The sequence below is a fragment of the Protobothrops mucrosquamatus genome, unplaced genomic scaffold (assembly GCF_001527695.2).
Source record: "Protobothrops mucrosquamatus isolate PMUCROS unplaced genomic scaffold, P.Mucros_1.0 scaffold589, whole genome shotgun sequence".
In the NCBI taxonomy this organism is placed as follows: domain Eukaryota; kingdom Metazoa; phylum Chordata; class Lepidosauria; order Squamata; family Viperidae; genus Protobothrops; species Protobothrops mucrosquamatus.
In genome coordinates, this window is record NW_015386888.1 from 73,110 (window position 1) to 96,245 (window position 23,136).

Here is a 23,136-nt window from a genome sequence, read left to right on the forward strand (position 1 = left end):
ACACACACACACACACACACACACACACACACACACACACACACACACACACACACAGAGACAGAGACAGAGAGACAGAGAGACAGAGAGGTATATTTTACCACCTGAAAATGTTGGCAGTTTTCTACAAGACATTTTTTCTAAAAATTTTCCAACTTCTTTGTTTTTCAGGCCCAGGGTCAGCAAATAGGACTGAGGAGATGGACAAGACCAGTCAGCAGTTTGTGGCAAACTGTGCAATCCATGAGAGTCTGAAATGTAAGACAGGGAAGGGAGAACATCTACACTACCACTGAGACAGCCATTGATATTTGTTATTCCAATTTACAAAATTTGCACAAGAATTTTAATCAGAACCGACTCATCCGTACGCATCACAGAAGACAAGCAGGCATTGTAACAAATTACATTATTTTTCTTGAAAGGAAGGGGTGAGGAATTTTATTTTTCAGCGCGAGAAACCTTCTCTCTACTCGGGCTGAAAATCCTGAGCTGCTTCTTTTTTTATGGCTGTAGTCTTCAGATGGCTGCCCTGTCATTGAGTGAGTATTATGTAATCTACATCAGAGGTCACCAACCTTTTCATGCTGGTGGCCCCAAGGGAAAGGGAACAGCTGGGAAATTTGTGTGTGCGTGCGCACATGAACGGAACCGCGTGCAAACGGGACTGCGTGCACCTGCATGGAGCTAGCAGCCCTGTTTGCGCATGCACGCAGGCACTAGCCTTTGCCGCTGCTAGCACCTGTGCGCATACGCAAATGGGCCACACAACCCCCGTACACACTAGCAGCCCCATTTGCACAGGCACTAGCTGCTGCTGCATGCACAAACGGGTCCACGGGCACTAGCGCGAATGGACAGCAGCCCAGTGGCCAGTAAGCCACAGCCCGCTAGTGGGCCACAGCCCATAGGTTGGGGACCCCTGATCTACATGTCCTTCCTTCTATGAGTATTCAACAGTCCTCATATTCATACAGCAGTGGTTTATCTTGCTTTGTGGGGCCTATAAGGGATTAACATGTAGAGAAACCTAGGAAAATCCTGCTTTTTTTGTGTGCAAGAAATGCTTTTTTGAAATGTTGTGTACCTGTCCACTACAGGTAATCCTTCACTTACAACCATTCGTTTAGCTACTGTGCGAAGTTACAGCAGCATTGAAAAAAGCGACTTATGACCGTTTTTCACACTTATGACTGTTGCAACATCACCAGGGTTATGTGATCAAAATTCAGCCGCTTGGCAACTGGCTCATATTTATGACAGTTGCAGTGTCCCGGGGTCACATGATCACCTTTGGTGACCTTGTGACAAGCAAAGTCAACGGGCAAGCCGGATTCACTTAACAACTGGGTTACTAACTTAACCACTGCAGTGATTCACTTAACAACGGTGGCAGGACAGGTTGTCAAATAGGGCCAAACTCAATGAACAATTGCCTTGCTTAACAACATTTTTTTGGACTCAGTTGTGGACATAAGTCGAGGACTACCTGTACTGAAGTAGGTTAGGGGAAACTTGTTTGCGGGCTGCAAACAAGATGTGAGCAGAAGCTGGCTGGGTTTGTGTGGAGTCAAAGGTCATCTAGGCCAGAGCTGATAATAGTCCACTGTTTTTTTGACAGCCTCACCCAAACCCATCCATCAATGGTAGCATGCTTAATTTTGAAAGACTCTGCCATGTTGTCACCTGTATATATGTATTCCACATAGTCAGGATGCTTTCTGATAAAAACTTCCTTTAGCTTGTCTGTGTTTTCAGCCCTTATTTTTATGGCAAAAGGAGTATACATCACTGAAAAATATTCTGCCCTTGTGATAGCTTCTTCAATCATAGCCTAAAAAAAAAAGGAAAAAAGAAGGAAGGGGGAAAAGACAGATGATACAGCCTATTTTTTTTTTTGTTAGAAAACTTGAGCTACTATTTAAAAAGTACAAAAAGATGAGGAAAACTGAAAAATAATTACCTTCATGGATGATATTTTTCCCCTTAATAGTTGCACAGTCATGCAAAGATAACATATTTCGGGATTGAATATTAATTAGAAAAAAATATAAATGAGTTCCAGAATGCATTGTCTGTATCACCCTGAGAGAGTAAATTTTAATGTAGGAAAAGAACATTTGTAAACATTTCCCACTGCAGCAAGGCTATGCTTTTGGTAGGAAGAAGATAGACATTAGTGAATTATCTGAAAGATAATAAGAAAATCAATTTTACCTTCTCTCAAGGTCATATTCATACCATTCAAGATTTTCTTCAAAGCCAAGGAAACTGATTGAACTTTTATGTTATTTTAAATATGGGCACTCCAGAGATAAAATAGCACATGCAGAATAAAATGAAGGAATAAACAATGTGTGATTCACATCCTAAATTTATAGAAGTCACCCACTCTCATAGGGAAAGGGCTCAAAGAAAATCAGATTGGAACAACAATTTTGTTAGACTTCAGTTATTCATGATTCGGGACTCTCATCCATTCAGTAACTTGCTTTGCTTTCTTTTTTTTAATAAGATAATTTTACTAAGAGTTTAATTACAATAGTAAAAACTAATACAAACTAAACTTAGAGAAAAAGAAGAGAATGGAACGAAAGAAGAAAAAGCGAAGAAAAAGAAATGAGAATAAACAAAAGAAACATATAAATAATTAATTTCCAACCTTCCCAACAATTATAAACCAATTTAATAATTCTTTATCCCCCTGTGAGGTTAAATATCTCTTCATCTCATATCCCATTCCTTATCTATAAGCAAATCTCTAAAATATCAATCCTGGTGTCAGCAAAAGTCCATAAAGAAGGGTTAGAACATTGAAAAAAAGTCTTATTTTAACCTTGATCACATAAACGAATTTTTTTTTCTTCGTTTACGTCTGCCTTAAGTTTTAATTCAATCAAATATTGTTGTAGGATTTGATTTCTCTGCAATTCTTTATCCCATTGCACAGATTTCTTTAAGCATTTAACTTTCGTAGATCTGATAAGAAAACATTTTCCAGATCCTTCCCTTGGTTCATTGTTTGTATTTCCCTTTCACTTTTAAAACTTCAACCAATTTATATCCAGTAAGGAGTCCTTTTCCAAACCACACTTCCAAATAAGGAACAATGCCTTGGTAAGGCCACACTTGGAATACTGCATCCAGTTTTGGTCACCACCAGTGCTTTTTTTGTAAAAAAAAAAAAAAAAAAAAAAAAAAAAAAAAAAAAAAAAAAAAAAAAAAAAGGTGCCAGAACTCACACACGTCATACAACCCGCCTTGCCTACCCTACAAGGTTCCATCCAAAAAAGGTGCCAGAACTCCGTTCTGGGTGTTCTATGAGAAAAAAGGCCCTGGTCACCACAATGTAAAAAAGAAGTTGAGACTCTAGAAAGAGTGCAGAGAAGAGCAACAAAGATGATTAGGGAACTGGAGGTTAAAACATATAAGGAATGGTTGCTGGAATTGGATATGTCTAATTTAATGAAGATAAGGACGAGGGGGGACATGATAGCAGTGTTCCAATATCTCAGGGGCTGCCACAAAGAAGAGAGAGTCAAGCTATTCTCCAAAGCGCCTGAAGGCAGGACAAGAAGCAATGGGTGGAAACTAACCAAAGAGAGAAGCAACCTAGAACTAAGGAGAAACTTCCTGACAGTTAGAACAATTAACCAGTGGAACAATCTGTCTCCAGAAGCGGTGAATGCTCCAATACTGGAAGTTTTTAAGAAGAGACTGGACAGCCATTTGTCCGAAATGGTATAGGGTTGGACTAGATGACCTCCAAGGTTGTTGTTGTTGTTATTATTGTTGTTGTTGTTGTTATTATTATTATTATTATTATTAACACCAAGGCTGCTTCTGTTTAAGAACAGCACGATCAAGCTTCTCCATTGGCAAGAAACATTTGTTTACCTACACTCCATATTTCTTGACTTCTGATTTGACACATCATGACTTTGAGTCTGGACCTGGACTGGCTGACAATTCTTCTACAGTGTTTGGACCCTTGGGCTGCACTTGATCAATCTTGTACTCTGTTTTGGATGTGGAACTCTTTTAAGGCAAGCTTGCAGAATTTGTGGGGAGTTGTTTCTATACTGTGTGTGCATATGTGTTTGTACTCTCAGTTCCCTTATCAGTAAGGTTTTTAACCACCTCTCTGTGTGTGCTTGTGTGAGCTTCACCTTGGACAAGATAGGCTTATCAGCATTTTTCTCAATGATTTTTTTTTTCAACTCCCCAGTCTAGTGGTAGTTAAATGCCCTGAAGTACTCTAGCTAGTTTTGTGTTTGAGGTAGAACTAGAACTCAGCTCTCCTTGTTTCTAGTCAAATATCTTTAAACACTACCCCAAACCTACTCTCAATCTCCTCATCTTCTTATTTAGAATGATGTTGGGAAGAGTGGTCTGAAATTGGACAAAACAGGAAATATGGAGATAGCAGTTGGGTTGCAAACCACAGGCATGCAACGTCTTTCAATTAAGATGATATATCTTTCTCTTAGGCATGGCGGTGACGTGATGACATTCCCAGAGGAGTTTAATGTATCTGTTTAAAGACTTTCTTGCAAGATAGATAAATAAATAAGCAAGCAAACAAATAATATTAGTATTGTTTCTCCTCAAACATTGATATGGGGTGGATTCTAAGTGCTGATAGTTGGGACTGGAAGGCATTACTCTATCTGTCTGTCTGTCTGTCTGTCTGTCTGTCTGTCTGTCTGTCTGTCTGTCTGTCTGTCTGTCTGTCTGTCTGTCTGTCTATCTATCTATCTATCTATCTATCTATCTATCTATCTATCTATCTATCTATCTATCTATCCTCTATCAAGCTACAGTGGCCTGGTTCACGCATAACAATTACCATAGCTTATAAACCCAATACATATATGAACCCAATATTTTTGGCTTATTTAGCAAATCATGGTTAGCAAATACATTGTCATAATGTATAAGTTCACTTGAATGTATTTAATCTGAGAGAACCTTACCTGGATATGATTTTGATGATATATCATTAGGTTGTTTTCATCTAGGAGCATCCATTGGCTGAATCCTCAAAAAGTGGCTTATATTAGTTAAAAACCTATCTTGTGACACTCATTGTCTGAATCGAAACTTAGAATGTACGCATTTTTGTCTTTCACTTTCGATATAGGGTTTTTTTTTCCTAATGTCATAATTCAAATTAGACACATCTCATTTGATGGACTATTTTCGATAAGAGATTGTCTTCCATGAGGACAAACTGACAGAGGCAAAGCAGAAAACACAAAGGCTTTCCACAAAGAACAAAAATCTCAGGGTGGAACTGAAAAATTACTGCACTCAGGTGTACTAGCAGATGGACAGTCAGTATTTTGGTGCTCAAGGTCACTCCTTGGTGGTGCAAAATTGCTCACAAAACTATGTGCAAATCTAAGCAATGCTTCCAAAAGTAGAGACTGCTTCCCTGGAATGGAAAGGCTGAAGAAATTCAAAATTTATTTTTTCTTTCAGAATAGCCATAAATGGATACTTTGGTTTATTTTATGACATGTCACTAAAGACTGATTCTGATAAAAACAACTTTTTGATCAGTTTGCTACATGCCCAAAAATAAAATGCATTAAGATGTCATTGTAAAGCAGAAACTCTGCATTGCCAACCATCCAACAATAGAAGCCATCGAGAAATGTAGCTTTATTTGCTAGCAGCAAGGATATATATTAAATCCATGGATACATTCAGAATTGCCTGTGCTGTTAAATAGAGTCAGGCATTCACCTCCGGCAACTGGGAGAAAAGCAACAAAGTACTGCAGAAGAAAGCTGCATGTCAAGGGGCCTGCCCTGGATCTGCCCTCTTGCTGACAATGTCTAAGTAATCAGCTATCAGGTCACTCAGCCTTTGGATAAGGAGTAGGAGAAATGCTTTCTTGTTTTCTTCTCTGAGACAAGAAATACCATACATCAATTCTGAGAGGACTTCTGAGTCTTGCTAGACCTAGTGATGCAACTACAGTTGGAGCACAGGACCATAGTTCAGCATCTGAAGGGCCTCTGAAGTGTCTACTTAAGGAAGGACTGCTAATAAGGACAAGAACCAACTAATAGGCCAGACAGCAATGTTTGGTCAAGGGTGAGCATCCTATGGGCTCTCGTCCTAATAGATAAATACAAAGAGACAATGGCTGCAGGAATTGGGTTCTAATGAAAAGAAGGACTAGGGGAGATACAATAGCAATTTTCCAATATTTGAGGGCCCCCTACAAAGACGAGGAGGTCAAACTATTCTCCAAAGCACCTGAAGGCAGGACAGGAAGCAATGGATGGAAACTAATCAAGGAGAGAAGCAACCTGGAACTAAGGAGAAATTTCCTGACAGTTAGAACAATTGATCAATGGAATGATTTGCCTCCAGAAGTTGTGGGTGCTACAACGCTGGAGGTTTTTAAGAAGAGATTGGACAGCCATTTGTCTGAAATGGTATAGGGCAGTGATGGCGAACCTTTTAGAGACCAAGTGCCCAAACTGCAACCCAAAACCCACTTATGTATCGTCGGGTGCCGGGTGGGTGTGGCCAATTGAGTGGGCATGACCCATTGGGTGGGCGTGGCCTGTTGGCTGGGTGTGGCTTCGGTGATAACGGCAGACTAGGTGGGACTAAAAAGTTCAATCAATCAATTCCATGTTGAAATTTTGATTGATTGATTGAACCTTTTTTTTTGCACACGGCGGTGGAGGCCTAAAGTGAAAAGGTTTTATAAAACCCAGCTGAAGGCCTAGGACTGGGGTGACGGTGCGCGTGCCCACAGAGAGGGCTCTGCATGCCACCTGTGGCACGCGTGCCATAGGTTCGACACCATAGGTATAGAGTCTCCAGCTTGAGCAGGGGTTTGGATTAGAAGACCTCCAATGTCCCTTCCAACTCTGTTTTTCTGTTACAGAGAGATGAACAATTGGGGTTAGCACATTTGTTGCTCATTTAATTATCAGCTTATGTGCATTTCCTAAGTTACAATATTACTTATGATGCCTGTGGGGATCAATGAAGCTCGATTTTACCTGGAGTTTTATCTTTGAAAAGGTGTGACAAACTGCCTGAATACAGATAAAGCCTTTATGGAGCCATAGTGATCTGACTTGATGAAGATAAAAGCAATCTTGATCTTCCTCAAGAAGGGACTTTGGTTTCATATCAGGGTCTCTTGCTTGTCTGCTGGTTTGCCATTTAGAACAGGATGAGAGCCATTAAATCAGAGGTCCCCAACCTTTTGGGCACCAGGGACTGGTTACATGGAGAGAGGTTTTTCCGTGGACCGGAGAAAGTGTGGTTTTGTGTGCTGCCTGCATCCCGCAGATGGGGCTTTGCTTGTTTGTGCAGCCCGGTTGCTGGCATGCTTCGGCCCGGGAACTGGTCCACAGACCGGGGGTTGGGGACCCCTGCATTAGACGGTAGCAAAGAGATTCAGAGAATGATGGCACTTTGCCTCCAATTAGTGGTCATATGGATATTGGCAGGTAAGATCTGGCAATCATAAAAGGTATAAATGCATGAAGCTTACCAAAGTATACAAGGAAAATATATCTATTTATGCACAAGTCATCTAATGGGGGAAACCAGAAGAAAGATAAGGAAGTAGAGAGAAGAGGGAACGATGAATGGAGTGAAAGGCAACATGCAACGTTAGTTGACTGAAAGCGTGATAGTGCTTCGAGGAAAAATGGATTTGAGGAAATGGATTTAAAAGAGGCATTTCTAAGCATCATCAAAGGAAAAAGGATGGAAAATTTTCTGAAAAATTGTATTGGTGATGTTATGCATGATGGTTACTTAGTGTTTTATTCTTGGAGAACTGCCCTTGCAATTCTTAGCAGGGTACAGGGAAGTGTACATCACAGTGGCTTCTGAATGGAACTTCCCCTGCTGTACAATATTCTCTTCGCCCCTTTCCCCACACTTTGCAAGCTTCAGAAAGTGCAGAAATAAGATTTTTGTGGTTTCTAAGCTTTGCCAGGATCCAAAGGACTTGATCAGTTGACTTATTACTGGCAAACGAGCCTGGCAACAATACCAGAGCATGCATTCTACCATCTGACTAAGAGAAAAGTAAATTGGATTCCCCAGAGAAGGAACTACAAAAGAAAATTCAGGGAAGGTGAAGCAAAAAAAAAAGAAAAAAAAAAGAAAGAAAAAAAAGAAAGAAAGAAAGAAAGAAAAGAAAAGAAAAGAAAAGAAAAGAAAGAAAGCACAAACAAGCAAATGAAAGAATGGAAAGGAGTAATGCTTCATTTACAACAATTCATTTAACAACCGTTCAAAGTTATAATGGTGCTGAAAAAAAGTATCTTAGGGCTGTTGTGGTGTTCCTCACAGTAACACGGTCAAAATTGACAATCAGGATGTATTTTTGATGGTTATTGGCTTTCCAGTCTGGTCTGCTGCTGAGACTGGCCTTATAGATAGGGCATTTATTTGGGCTAGTTGTGTAACTTTTATATTGCTTAGGTTTAAATCATTGAATTATATCTTTGGTTTTCGTGTTATCTTCTGTTTATTATCTTCTTTTCTCATTTTGCATTTAGAATGCTTTCATGGAAGCTAAAGTTATTGGTGGTCATTCTCATGATGGATATGTATTATGTTCAGCATTAGGACTACAGTAGTACATCTCTTAGTACCCATTGGTGAGGAATGTGGATAGCAGGATACAATTGCTGCTTACAGTATATACTTCCCAAAGGTAAATGAACTCATCCCTCCAAGAAAAATATGGTGAAGTAGAGAGGTCTTAATTTTGGACTATATGTTGAATATCCTTGTTACAACCTTCTTTTTTATTTACCAGGGGCGGAAAATGTACTTTTCTCGATCTCCCATTTAATAATAATTAATCCATAAATAAAACATACACTATCAACAGTTGAAAACACTTATCTTATCTGCCATGCTTTGCCAATAATGTTGACCACATCATGTAGCAGCTTATTATTTAGGCTCTTAAATGTATTTATTAACTTAAGGCAGTGGCAATGTTTTAATTCATAGCAGAGTGTTTCTAAAAGTGTCCTTTCAGAACAGCTAAAAATTATACGTTTCTATTGAGCGGCACAATGGAAAAAAAAAGGAAGGCTTAAGAGAGATTTATTCTAAAGTTCAGGAAGTGTTAGATGCTACAACACAGTATAAGTGAATGATTTGGCAGGAAAGAAAATCTAGATTTAGTGTTCCTTTAAGAAATATGTGTATGAAAGCTATTTTTTGGGGTGGTTTCAATCAACATCTCAGGAACGGTTGGTGTACTTTTTCTGTGGATACGCATCCAAATGAGCCTATGCATTGTGATCTGCATTTAAATCTGAGGTATCTCATGTAATAAGATACATATCTTAATAGATATGTAATAATATCTTAATGTAATATCTTAATAACAATATCTTAATAGGTATCTCCTATTGGTATCTTATGATTTATCATTTGTTGTTTGTATCTTGTAATTTATGATCTATGACTTACCACTTTGTTATGTGCATGTACGCTTAGAGCTTATGCACCAGAGACAAATTCCTTGTATCCAATCACACTTGACCAATAAAGAATGTTCCTAATCCTAATCTCCATGCACAATGTCTTAGGGCATTTTTAGTTCACTTTTTTCATTAAAGGTCTATTCACTAATCCTTGAGCTAGCAGAAGAGAATGCTGGCATTCTCTTCTGCTGGATTGGTCCCATGGATGCCAATAGAGGGTGCTGCCCTTACTAATTTAACACATGCCAAGTTAAGGAAAGTGATTAGTGGATGCCCAGGGCTTAATTTCTTCTCTCACCAACTATCACCTATAAATGGGAAAAATATTTAGCAATTACTGTTCTTAACATACGGGGACAAACAATGACTGGTTATTGGAAGAGCAGGCTTAGCCACTGGTCAAGTTGCCCGACTAACAGGTGGCCCGTACTAAGGGAGACATGGAGTAAATTCAAGGGGACTTCTGCTGATGCACTGCTTAGCACAATTCTTCCTCTATGCTTTGACCTCATAATTGAGCAATTTCTGAACTGGGGTCTAGCAGATTTGTGAAAGACTGCTGATCTCATGTTCGACAATAGCTTGGGTGAAACATCACATTCATGGATGGAATTATGAGCTGAGGTGGGAGAGAGAGCAATTGAGCAGTGATTGAGCAGCGCAGTTGAACAAAGTTCATCCGCAACTAGTGTGGTGTGCAAGGACATGTCAGTAATGCCAGGGAATAATTCTGATATTGTGGTTGGCAGCACATGAAGGTATGAAATGGATGAACATAAGGAAGCTATATTTGTAATAATTGTGGGCATAATAGCAACACTCATCATTTTAGAACCTAGGTTTGGTAAAGCTAGAATGGAATAGGCAAATTCTGTCCACATCAAAGATGACATATTCATAATTCATAACTTCATAATTTATAATAAGTAACTGCACTGTATTGCACAAAAAGCAACAGGAACTGTAGGTATATCAAAGTGATTCCAGCAACCTTGACATTGTAGGAGTTTTCAGAAATAATTCAAGCAATAAAACAGTAAAATATATGACCACGTGAAACATCTCCTTAAAAGAAATAGAAGAAAATATGTAAGGCACCCACTGATTAAAGAACTAGCAACACACAGTTGGCAGAACATGGCTTTTATTCCATGTTTAAAGTAACTTTCTGTGCAGCACAGGATCGATCGTCTCAGAAGAGAGGATTGTTTTTTTAAATAAGTCTAACATTGCTTCAAAAGAATCTAAGGCCTAAGATTAAAAGATAGGTCTAATGTGCTTTTCAAAAAAAAAAAAAGCCAAATCTGGACTTCCAGTTAGGCGTTGTGGTGTAATGGATGCAGGAAGATGGGGCTCCATCTTCCACATTTGATTTTGCCCCACTGGGGATCCTAAAAAGGGCCAAAGGTTGCCCCAGAGAGGCGACGAAGAAGGAGGGGACCCTCGTTGATCATGGAGGGGTGATGGCCCTTCCGTTGGATCTGAGGAAGGCCTCCAAACCAGCGGGGAAAAGACTGGCTACATTTGTGTGGCCAGTCAGAAGCTGCTGGCAACTGAAGATAAGCACTAACTAGCAGTTTTTGAGCAATGTGGATGGAACTGCGTGAGACTTTATCCTCTTTTTATGACCTTAAAACTACTTTCCTGGAAAAAAGAATGCCCAAAGCTAAGAATCCTCCCTGATGAGAGAGGGAAAGGAAGTTTTTGCCCGCTCCCTCAGGAAAAGAAAAGTGACGAATTACTTGCTTTGGGGGGAAAATAGAGAAAACTACAAGATCAATTTGGAATTAATACAGATATATAGCTTTGAAAATTGGGGACTAAAAGTACCTTTGAGACTTTTTTTAGAAAAGATATTTGAAAGTTTGTAAAATAGGCTTGGATTTGGAAAGCTGGAAGATGGTGTCAATGAAATCTAGTGGTGAATTACGGCACTACAATTTATTATGCTTAAAGGAAACTTGGCTTGAAACCCAGACTTAGATAAGACTTTTTGTTGTTCTTGGAAACTTTCACATTTGCAGACTGCAGCTGGGAAAAGGGAAAAAAACCTCTTAGGCTGTTTATCTGTGTTGGGGACTCTATGGGACTATAAAGACTACATACAAAAACAAAATGGGTATTCCATACTTAGCCTTAAATGGTAAAAAAACATCTTTAACACTTGTCTCCAAAGTCCCCAGCTTGATATACCAACAAGAAAATGTTAATGAATCTCAGAAATTTTTTCTATGTTGAAATCAATCCAAGAGACAATTGATTTATTTCATAATGAAACTAAAAATAATGCAAATGAGAAAAGAACAATTTTCTAACCTAAACTTACAAATCCAGACAATGATTACAAAGAAGGAACTAGTAACCCAGAAAACAAAAGGAAAATTAGAAGAAATGGATCCAAAGATGGAGGACCTAAAGGAAGAAATTAACAGGCAGATACAGCCAAATGAAAAATTAGAAGATGCAGTGATAACACCAGAAATGGAAAAGATATCTTATTTGTCAAGATCTCAGAACACATTTGGGGATAAAGAAGAAGAACTGATCAAAGGGATGAAAAAGCTGTTAGGAGAAATGCTGAATATTGACAAACAAGAAATGAAAAGAAAAACTGAAGGAGAAGGATGGAGGCTGTTTAATGAATACTTGATGATTCAAATGTATTGACTTGGAAAGCTATTTGGCAAAGGAAGAAAGCTAGAGTAAGACTGAAAAAATAGAGGTTTTGACCTATTAGATGGGATATTATACTATTAAACAGATGTTTGAATATGGTTAAAAAAATAGATAACTGTTAGAAATAAAAGTATTATTATAATTAGAAGGATAAGATTTGTAACTAGAATACTATGCTTTGTTATGAGATGGGAAATATGAAAATTTTAAAAGGATTTGAATAAGGGAAGCTTTTGGTTACCGAACTATAATTTATTATGAGAAAATGATAAGCGATAGAAATATTTTGAACATTGATGGGAAATTAAAAAATTTTTAAAAGCGGGAAAAACAGGATATTGATTGAACAAATGGATTTTATGTGCAAATACAATTGAAATATGTTCCAAATAGAAAAGATATTACAAACTGACACTATCAATATTATGTATAATACCATAAAAATGTGACAAAAATGTCTATATTTAATTGTATATGTATTAACAGTAACAAGAATTGTATTTGCCCAGTGTGGAAAAATGCACACCACCGGAAAAAGAGAGGACCAAGGAAGCACTGGTATAGTATTGGAACTAGACTGAGAAAGTTAATATGTACCACTGAATTACCAATGGACCCAGACAACATGTTGTTTATTAAGTACTCATGATTGTAAAATTAGAAAATTAATAAAATATTTATAAAAAATGCCAAATCTGTTTTAAGAAGCCCTTATAAACCTGACAAATGCATGGAAAGCACCAGTTCTGTATTATACAGATACTGCAATGGCCTTTGTAGAAGTGTGGGCAAAATAATAGGAAGGATAGTTCCCAGCAAGTGTGAGAAAGAGTATACTCAGAACAGCTTAGGGTGACCACAAGGATGTGGGCACATTGTTATTCATAACCATGTCAGCAATCACATCATTGGTAAAATGTGCCAAATATATTCATGGCAAAAGGAGGAGGAGGAGGAGGAGGAGGAGGAGGAGGAGGAGACAACCTTAAAATGGGAACACTCAAATATGATCTTAAATTGCTTCATCCATGGGCTGGAGATGAAATGAAGGAAACGTTAAGAGGACATTGCAGAAAAATTGGTTAACAAGGCACGTTCATCCACAGTTAGTAGAAATGAAGAGCAGCAGTTTGTTTACATGGGGATATTAGTTTCATCACAAATGAGAATAGCTTCTGTAATCACACCTTTAATGTGATGTGGATAACTATAGATAAGAGGTAAGTAAGATGCTGCTTGCTTGTGCCAATATGCTCCTAGCCAATACCTGCCAGGTATTCCTTCCTTGTTTCCCAAATCCCTCTCTTATTATCCAATAATACCTGCCAGGTAATACCTGCCAATAAAACTCCCACCTGAGTTTTAAAGATTCTTTAAATTAAAAATGAACAAATAGAAATTTGATGCACCCTAAAGTACCAGATTTCCTTTCATTTATTTGCAGTCATGCCTTTGGGTTGCACTGTGATGGTGAAGAGTACAGATAGTCCTTGACTTACAACCACAATTGAGCCCAAAATTTCCATCGCTAAGCGAGACAGTTGTTAAGTGAATTTTGTCCCATTTTATGACCTTTCTTGCCACAGGTGTTATGCGAATTGCTGCAGTTAAGTTAATAACACAGTTGTTAAGTGAATCTGGCTACCTCGTTGACTTTGCTTGTCAGAAGGTCACAAACCCTGATCACATGACCCCAGGACACTGCAACTAACATAAACACATGCCAAGTGTCCGAATTTTGATCATATGACCCATGGGATGCTGCAATAGTCATAAGTGTGAAAAACAGTAATAAGTCACTGTTTCAGTGTTGAAACTTTGAATGGTCACTAAATAAATGGTTATAAGTTGAGGACTACCTGTATTCTACAAAACAAGTTCATTTTTTGATAGTTTTCTGGTTACAGGGAAGTCATTTTCTGAATAGGCAAATCCACCATAACATCCATTTGTAAGCATATGCCCTACCTGCTCACAAAATTGCACGCATTGCAATATTTCTATTGTAGAGTCATGCCAGAACAGTTTAGACCAGTTCGCAAGTCAAGGTAAAAATAGTTGCCTGATTCAATTTAGTCCAGTGTTTTGTCAAATTTAGCAACTTTGAGATTGTGGATTTCAACTCCCAGAATTCCCCAGTCAGCTTAGTTGGCTGAAGAATTCTGAAAGTTGAACTCTGCACCTCTTCAACTCTTCACATCTTCAATATATGATGCTAAAGTTGATGGTGTTGTTCACACAAGATGCTAAAGCAACAGGTACTGTAAGTCGAACTGTATCACAAATTATCATTTTATGCTAGTCTAGTGTGAGCCAGTAATTATCCATTTTACATATTCACTTCTGGAATAAAAGCAATGTGATCATGAGAACCTGTAATGGGAGCATGTGCCAATGGAAATTGAGTCCAAAATCCCTTTCTTACTATCCAATAGACTTTGCTTATTGCATGCGCTTGTCTAGCATATCCAGATTAGGTATAGCTGGCCTGGGATCAATGAAATCAGTGCAGCAGTTTGTGTTTTCCTGCTTTGGAAATAAGTGGGCAAGATATCCAATTAGCAAACAGTGGGTCGTTCTCAGCACCTATGGAACAGAAGGTAGGAAGTGTCTGTGCCATCCATTGAGAAGAAGCACAATGCCAAGGATTTCCACGCTGCTGCCAACATTCTGCGGAAAAGGCTTCTTATGACTCTGATTCTTCCTCTCTTCCACAACAAAAGACGAGAAGCTTTCATCAAACAAACCCTGTGTAAATCATCCAGACTTACAAAGAGATGATTAGGATGCATGAACAATGCTCCTGGGCTCAGATCCTATGTAAATAACCTAGACTTATGAAAAATAGACAAAACACTTACACAAGGCTACAGAGAATATTGTCCTTTTCTCCCCCATCCATGGTTGGTGATGGCTTGGGAAAGGAGCTGTATAGTGCTCTCTACAAGTAGTCCTCAACTTATGATCACAACTGAGTCCAAAATTTCTGTTGCTTAGTGAGACGGTTGTTAAGCGAGTTTTGTCCATTTTACGACCTTTCTTGCCACAGTTAGTAAGTGAATTGCTGCTGCTGTTAAGTTACTAACACGTTAAGTAAACCTGGCTTTCCCATTCTGACATTGCTTGTCAGAAGGTCGCAAAAGGAGATCATATGGCCCTGAGACACTGTAACCATCATAAATATGAACCAATTGTCAAGCATCTGAATTTTGATCATGTGACCACAGGGATGCTGCAACGGTCGTAAGTGTGAAAAACGGTCATAAGTCACTTTTTTCAGTGCCGTTGTAATTTCAAACGGTCACTAAACAAATGGTTGTATCTGATAAACAATCAAAGATGGCTCCATTTCGGAGGAAGCCTTTCATCATGATGAAGGGAATGATGCTTGACCAAACCTCTCAGCACTGGGGAGGAACAACATAAGAAGTGGCATCTTGCAAATCTGACTTCTATTGGATCCACCTGGACAATTTATTCCAAGATTATTATGACTGGTAGGATGCTGCTTCCCAAGGTGCTTCCCCTTTTCCCAGTCTTACTTGGATTGAATATGGGATATTTTATATGCAAAAAAGGGAGCTTTTTCACTATACTATTACTTATGGACAATCACCTAAATATGAGCGCAGCAGTGTGCTGCAGCTGCCAAAAAAGGCCAATACAGTGCTGGGCTGCATTAACAGAGGGATAGAATCAAGATCACGTGAAGTATTAATACCACTTTACAATGCCTTGGTAAGGCCACACTTGGAATACTACATCCAGTCTTGGTCACCACGATGTAAAAAAGATGTTGAGATTCTAGAAAGAGTACAGAGAAGAGCAACAAAGATGATTAGGGGACTGGAGGCTAAAACATATGAAGAACAGTTGCAAGAATTGGGTATATCTAGTTTAGTGAAAAGAAAGGACTAGGGGTGATATGATAGCAGTGTTCCAATATTTGAGGGGCTGCCACAAAGAAGAGGGGGTCAAACAATTCTCCAAAGTATATGAGGGCAAGATAAGAAGCAATTGATGGAAACTAACCAAAGAGAGAAGCAACCTAGAACTAAGGAGAAATTTCCTGATAGTTAGAACAATTAATCAGTGGAACAACCTGCCTCCAGAAGCTGTGAATGCTCAAACACTTGAAGTTTTTAAGAAGCGTCTAGCCATTTATCTGAAATGGCATAGGGTTTCCTGCCTGAGCAGGGGGTTGGACTAGATGACCTCCAAGGTTCCTTCCAACTTTATTATTATTATTATTATTATTATTATTATTATTATTATTATTATTATTATTATTATTATTATTATTATTATTATTATTACTTCTCTCTGCAAAAGTTGTAGATCTAGAGCAGTATTTCTCAACCTCCATCATTTTAAGAATTCTGGGAGTTCAGGTCCACACATCTTAAAGCTGCCAAGCTTGAGAAGCATTGATCTAAAGCTGGGGTCTCCAACCTTGGCAACTTTAAGACTTATGGCCTTCAACATAGGAGGAATTCTGGGAAATGAAGTCCACATGTGATCTAGAGCACGGGTGTCAAACTTGCGACATCATGTGACGCGTTGCGACGTATCGTGACCTTTTTTCCCATTGCCGGCAATCAGGTGGGTGCGGTTTTGGTGTGATGCATCCGGCCCACGGGCCGGCAGTTTGACACCCCTGATCTAGAGGTAGAAAGGTATAGGAAAAACTGGCTGAAAGAAGCAAGCAAGCAGATACAGATAGTCTTCAACTTATGTCTTTTGTTTTAGGACAATTCAAAGTTACAGCAGCCATGGAATGGATACTTTATGGCTTGTAAACCATTTCTAGTTATCGTCAAATATCGTGCTTCCCCCTCTTCCTGGTCAATTCATGGTCCTTATAGTCCTTACAGTCTTGGCTACAGGCCCACATTTACGACCAGATTGCAGCATCTCGTGGTCACATGACTGTGATTTGTGATATTTTGTTTTGCTGCTTTCTGCCAAAATTGCCCATTCAGAAAAAAAAGGGTTTGCTTAATGACCCTTCCCTTCCCTTGTGTGATTCACTTAACCATTTGCTTAACTACTGCTGTGGAAAGGCATGAGTGCCTTGACTTAAAACCATGACTACATATAACTGGATGTCCTGTTCCAATTGTTATAAGTCGAGGATACCTGTGCAGTTGGTTGCTTTTATACATGCAGCAGAATTGCAGATTTTCTGCATATTGAGCAGCACCCTCCCCCACACACACATTGGGTGAAATGCTGATTTTGATGGGGGAAATGTATTCTTGTTCAGATAAAATTGAAAAGTGCAATGTGGAGCAAACTTGCATTCAAGAATGAAAGAAATCTGTTTACCTGCTCTCCCTGATTTTCCTATTGTCAGTGCTGAATTAAGACACACCTGTCCACCCCATCAGCTTCTATATATGGAAAGGAGTAGGTGGCTGAGGAGGTGGCACCATCTTGTCTTTTTTCTCAAAAAAGAAACATGTCTTAGACTGACCCCAGTAAGGTATTTTGGTTTGAAGGAAGAAAAAAAACCAAACAGTAAGCAGAATGCATGGTGTGGAAAGAAGTATGAATATTTATTCACATGCAAATGGAAGGAATCAACAGAGTTATAAGGACCTTGGAGGGCTTCTAGTCCAACCCCCTGTTCAGTCAGGAAACCCTATACCATTTCAGACAAATGTTATCCAATCTCTTCTTAAAAACTTCCAGTGTTGGAGCATTTACAATCTCTGGAGGCAGGTTGTTCCACTGATTAATTGTTCTCACTGTCAGGAAATTTCTCCTTAGTTCTAGGTTGCTTCTCTCCTTGATTAGTTTCCATCCGTTGCTTCTTGTCCTGCCTTCAGGTGCTTTGGAGAATAGCTTGACTCCCTCTTCTTTGTGACAACCCCTGAGATATTGGAACACTGCTACCATGTCACCCCTATTTAAGGTGACCAACCATCCTCCTTTAGGGAGGACAGTCCTCCTTTTGTAGGTTCTGTCCTCCCTCGAAAAGCGTCCTCCTACATCTCCTCCTTTTTGATATTTAAAGACTAATCTGCAGTGCTTTTTTTTTCTCATAGAATGCTCAGAACGGCGTTCTGGCACCTTTTTTTTGATGGGGTTTTTTCAACTTTTGCATGAGCTGTGCTACTCCCGCTATTGGCTTTCAAAAGCCAATAGGAATTGCTGCTGAGCGTGCCAAAACACCTGGCTGGCAAACTTTGCACATGCAAGTTGTCTGTATTATTGTTGCAATGAATAAAATGTTTCTTTTATTTACGATATTTTTTTCTTCAATTTATTTGTGTCCTCCTTTTCATTGTAAAAAAGTTGGTCACCTTCCCCTGTTGCAATGGAGTCCATATTGCAATGGTAGACAGTGGCCCTCCTCTTTCAACCTAAACCAACTTAATCTGGGATATGAGAGAGAAAGCAGTCTGTACTTATTGATTTGGGAAAAGACCTGTTACAGATGGATCTTTTTTATGATGCAGAATATGTTGAAATAAAATCTGCGGGGCAGAAAGACAATCTAGGCAAAGTTGATAAGGAAACAGCATAGTTAGAAAAACAACCAAACTGGTAATTAATCAACCAGACAGCTTGAAAAGGAAGATGATGGATCCCCCTAGCACAGAAAATTTCAGAAGAATGAGGACAAGTCAGTATTGTGGCTGGAAAGGGAAGGAGAGAGAGAGACAGAAGGAAGTAAAGGATATGCCACAATACAGGTACACCTCGACTTAACAACTGTTCATTTAAAGTTAAAACATCACTGAAAAAAGTGACTTATGACCATTTTTCACACTTACGACCGTTGCAGCATCCCCATGATCATGTGATCAAAATGCACTCATTTGGTAGCTGACTCATATTGATGGTGGTTGTAGTGTCCCAGGGTCATGTGATCCCCTTTTGCGACCTTTTGACAATCAAAGTCAATGAGGAAACCAGGTTCACTTAACAACTGTGTTACTAACTTAACAACTGCAATGATTCACTTAGCAACTGTGGCAAGAAAGGCTGTAAAATAGGGCAAAATTCACTTAAGAAATATCTTGCTTAGCAACATAAATTCTGGGCCCAGTTGTGGTCGTAAGGCGAGGACTACCTATACTACAGAAATCTGGTGACAATCTGGCAAAGTCACCCTTTTCCTATTATGTTTAGCACCAGGGCTTTTCCTGGTTTAGAACCACTTTACTTGCAGCGCACAAATAGATGATCTCACTCGATCAAGGATCAGGCAATAAATGAAGTGACTTTACAATGCTATGTGGTCAATTAGCTATGATTAACTAGCAAAGCCACTAAGGCTAAGTGTCATTATTTGAGGGTAATACAAATCAATTATGTTACAGATTTAAGTATCCATTCTTCAGAGTAATCCATGATTGATTCTGCTATAAAGAAAGCCCAACAGCCAAAAAGAAGTATTTTTTTTAAAACAGTTTTGGCCAAATTCTTATTGTTTTCTGTTTTATTAAAAACACACACACAAAAAGGGGGAGAGCCTTCTCTGTGGCAGCTCCTGCCCTCTGGAATGACCTGCCCCCCGACCTACGTACAATTGCGGACCTGAGCCTCTTCCGCCGAGCCCTGAAAACTCATCTGTTCCATGCGGCCGGCCTGGCGTAGTTTTGACTGGGTTTTGTTAGGGGTTTTATATTTTAGAGCAGGCTTTTATGTAATATTTACTGTGATTTTTATTATTGCCTGTTCACCGCCTTGAGTCCCGTAAGGGAGATAGGGCGGTATATAAATTTTAATAATAATAATAATAATAATAATAATAATAATAATAATAATAATAATAATAATAATAATAATAATAATAATAATAATAATAAAAAAAAACAATTTGTAACAATTAGAATTCTTAGTGTTAAAGTTCTTTTCCATGTCCTTTCTCAAGCCTGCAGTATTTCTCTCGGTAGCTCTGTACAATTTTTTAATAAAAGAATTCTGAAGTAAGCGGTTCGCTAGCTAAAAGAGTCTATAATCAGTGCTGTTGCTTTGGTTACACAGAATCATAAGCACGCAAAGATACGACATCTTATTTTTGGCATTACCTTAACATTGAGATAGCATATTAATAAATGCTTTCAGACCCTGAAATACTGTTTATTTTGAATGAAATGGCAGGTCTCCAAATGTAATAATGCAAATAGAACTTGGTCTTTATATACTTCTACGTGAGTATCACACAAACATTGAAGCTGGCCACAGTACCTTTGAACAAGCCCAGCTTTGATTGGTATTAAAGCAAATATGTTTTTAATCTTAAGATAGAATACCAGTTCATTTCCTTCTTGACCCTCTTTTCCCAAATTTACCTTGGCATAGAAGATGGTATTTGGCCTGGAAATATTACCTAACAAAGTGTTTTTCAACCTTGGCAGCTTTAAGATGTGTGACCTTCAACCCATACTGGCTGGGGAATTTGGGAAGTTAAGGTCTACATATCTTAAAGACATCAAGAACACAGGGCAGTCTTTTTATGGACTTCAGCAGCCTTTCCAGTTTCATCTGGGAAAATTTGTCCCTTTTTCTTTACAACCTCTCCGTACAACTTCCATATCTCATTCAAGGCAACGCTTATCAACTGTTTCTCAATGGTCTGTGTTTCAATTTATGTCATGTTTATCTAGCACTGACAATTGCAGAACCATCAAGATGCTGGAGATATTAACTTACTGTCTTTTGGGCAACTAGAAATCTTATTAATTGCCACAACTAGCTTTTTCCCTAGTTGTGCCTTTCTAACGTTATATAACTGGGTTTGGACCTTTAAATTCAGACAAATATCACTAGGTTCCTATGAAATAGTTAAATCTTGTTGAATTATATAGGTAGTCCTCGACTTACGACAGTTTATTTAGTGACTGTTTGAAATTACAATAGCACTGAAAAAAGTGTCTTATGACCATTTTTCACACTTAACGACTGTGGCAGCATCTCCATGGTCACATGATCAAAATTCAGATGCTTGGCAACTGACTCATATTTATGATGGTTGCAGAGTCTCGGGGTCGTGTGATCACCTTTGACGACCTTCTGACAAGCAAGGCCACTGGGGAAGTCAGATTCACTCAACAGCCACGTTACTAACTTAACAACTGCACTGATTCACTTATCAACTCTGGCATGAAAAGTCATAAAATGGGGCAAAGCTCACTTAACAAACGTTTCACTTAACAACAGAAATGTTGGGCTCAATTGTGGTCGTATATTGAGAACTAGATGGCAAATCTGAGACATCACCCTGCCAACAAATATACGTATAGTCAAGGCCATGGTTTTCCCAATTGCAATGTATGGCTGTGAAAGTTGGACCATAAGAAAGGCTGAGCACCAAAGAATTGAGGCCTTTAAACTATGGTGCTGGAGAAACTCCTGCGAGTCCCCTGGACTGCAAGGTGATCAAACCGGTCAGTCCTAGAGGAGATCAACCCTGACTGCTCTTTAGAAGGCCAGATCCTGAAGTTGAAACTCAAATACTTTGGCCACCTAATGAGAAGGAAGGACTCATTGGAGAAGAGCCTGATGCTGGGAAAGATTGAGGGCAATAGAAGAAGGGGACGACAGAGAATGAGGTGGCTGGATGGCATCACTGAAGCAGGTGTGAGCTTAAATGGACTCCAGAAGATGGTAAAGGACAGGAAAGCCTGGAGGAATGTTATCCATGGGGTCGCGATGGGTCGGACATGACTTTGCAACTAACAACAACAATTGAGAACTACCTGTACCTACCCTACCATGGAGTGTCCAACTTTGAGTGCAGATTTTACTTTCTCTCTTATCCAACAAGCCTTAACTTGATGGGTATGAACAGGCCTTGATCTTTGAGAGCTATGATTCAGATTGAATTTACATTTCTAAATTTGAGGGCAAACTGATTCAATTTGACTTCAACAGAGATCCAGTTTGAAAAGAAAGTGGCTGTAAGATATAATGGGAAACCATCAAAACCCTTACAACTGCTTTGGTGTTTGTTTGTTTTTTGTTTGCTTGTTTGTTTGTTTTTGGCAGACTAGCATGAAAACAGTAGGGATAGTAGATTTTACAAATCTTCTTTTATGTTCTTTTCATTTTTTTCCTGCATTTTTCTGATTGTTATTAGCTGCCCAGAATTGCTTGCAAGTGGGTGGCCATATAAACTGAAGTAAATAATTTAATTTAAAATGCATAAATAAATACATAAACAAATCTTTAGAGACCATTCTCCTGACAGCTTTCAGCTGGATATCCTCAACAGTTTTATCACAACACAGTCTTAAGTTTTTTGTTCCAACTGAAAAAAAAAGCAGTTCCAAAAAACTAGAGAAAATAAGTTCCTTCTCCCCTTCTACTTGTTTTTCTGAATGTTAGGCTTGGCATACTACTTTAAGAATGCCAGCTAATGTATCCTGGGAGAGCAGGGTAGTTTTGCTAGCTCCAATCACTATTTTTCTGTGATGTGCCAAGAAGGTTGACATAGATAAGTTTGACCTGTGCTGGGCAGAATCAGCTCATGATTAGCCTCGGTGGAGTAACAGTGTAATGGTATATATGAATGGCCTTGAAGGACAAGGTGAATAGATGCAATGGGAGGTTTGCACCTTCAGACATGAAATATTCTGTTAATGTATCCTGGCAATAGAGTAGAATTAACTCATCTACTTGTGTTTCCTGTCTGGTTTACCTGGAAGGACAGACAGCTGGCTTGAGCAAAGCACATTGGCAAATCTTAGTGTCTTCTAAGCAGGCTCGCCTGATACGCCAGTTGTGCCCCTTTCTGGATCGGGACGCCCTACGCACAGTCACTCAAGCCCTCGTTGTTTCCCGCCTGGACTATTGCAACGCTCTCTACATGGGGCTCCCCTTGAGGTGCACCTGGAGGCTCCAGCTAGTTCAGAATGCGGCTGCGTGGGGGATTTTGGGGGCCTCTAGATACTCCCATGTAACACCTGTCCTGCGCGAGCTGCACTGGCTGCCGGTGGCCTTCCGGGTG

General features: G+C 39.1%; 1 protein-coding gene across 1 annotated transcript in view; it reads right to left on the reverse strand.

The window, feature by feature from the left end:
• Nucleotides 1-23,136, reverse strand: part of SPATA16 (spermatogenesis associated 16) — a 168,546-nt gene that overhangs the window by 44,962 nt on the left and 100,448 nt on the right. The window contains exons 5-6 of the mRNA XM_015817427.1: nt 1,687-1,834; nt 105-251 (exon numbers count right to left, since the gene is read on the reverse strand). Of these exons, the coding sequence (XP_015672913.1) occupies nt 105-251; nt 1,687-1,834 (295 nt within the window). The remainder of the gene's footprint in view (nt 1-104; nt 252-1,686; nt 1,835-23,136) is intronic.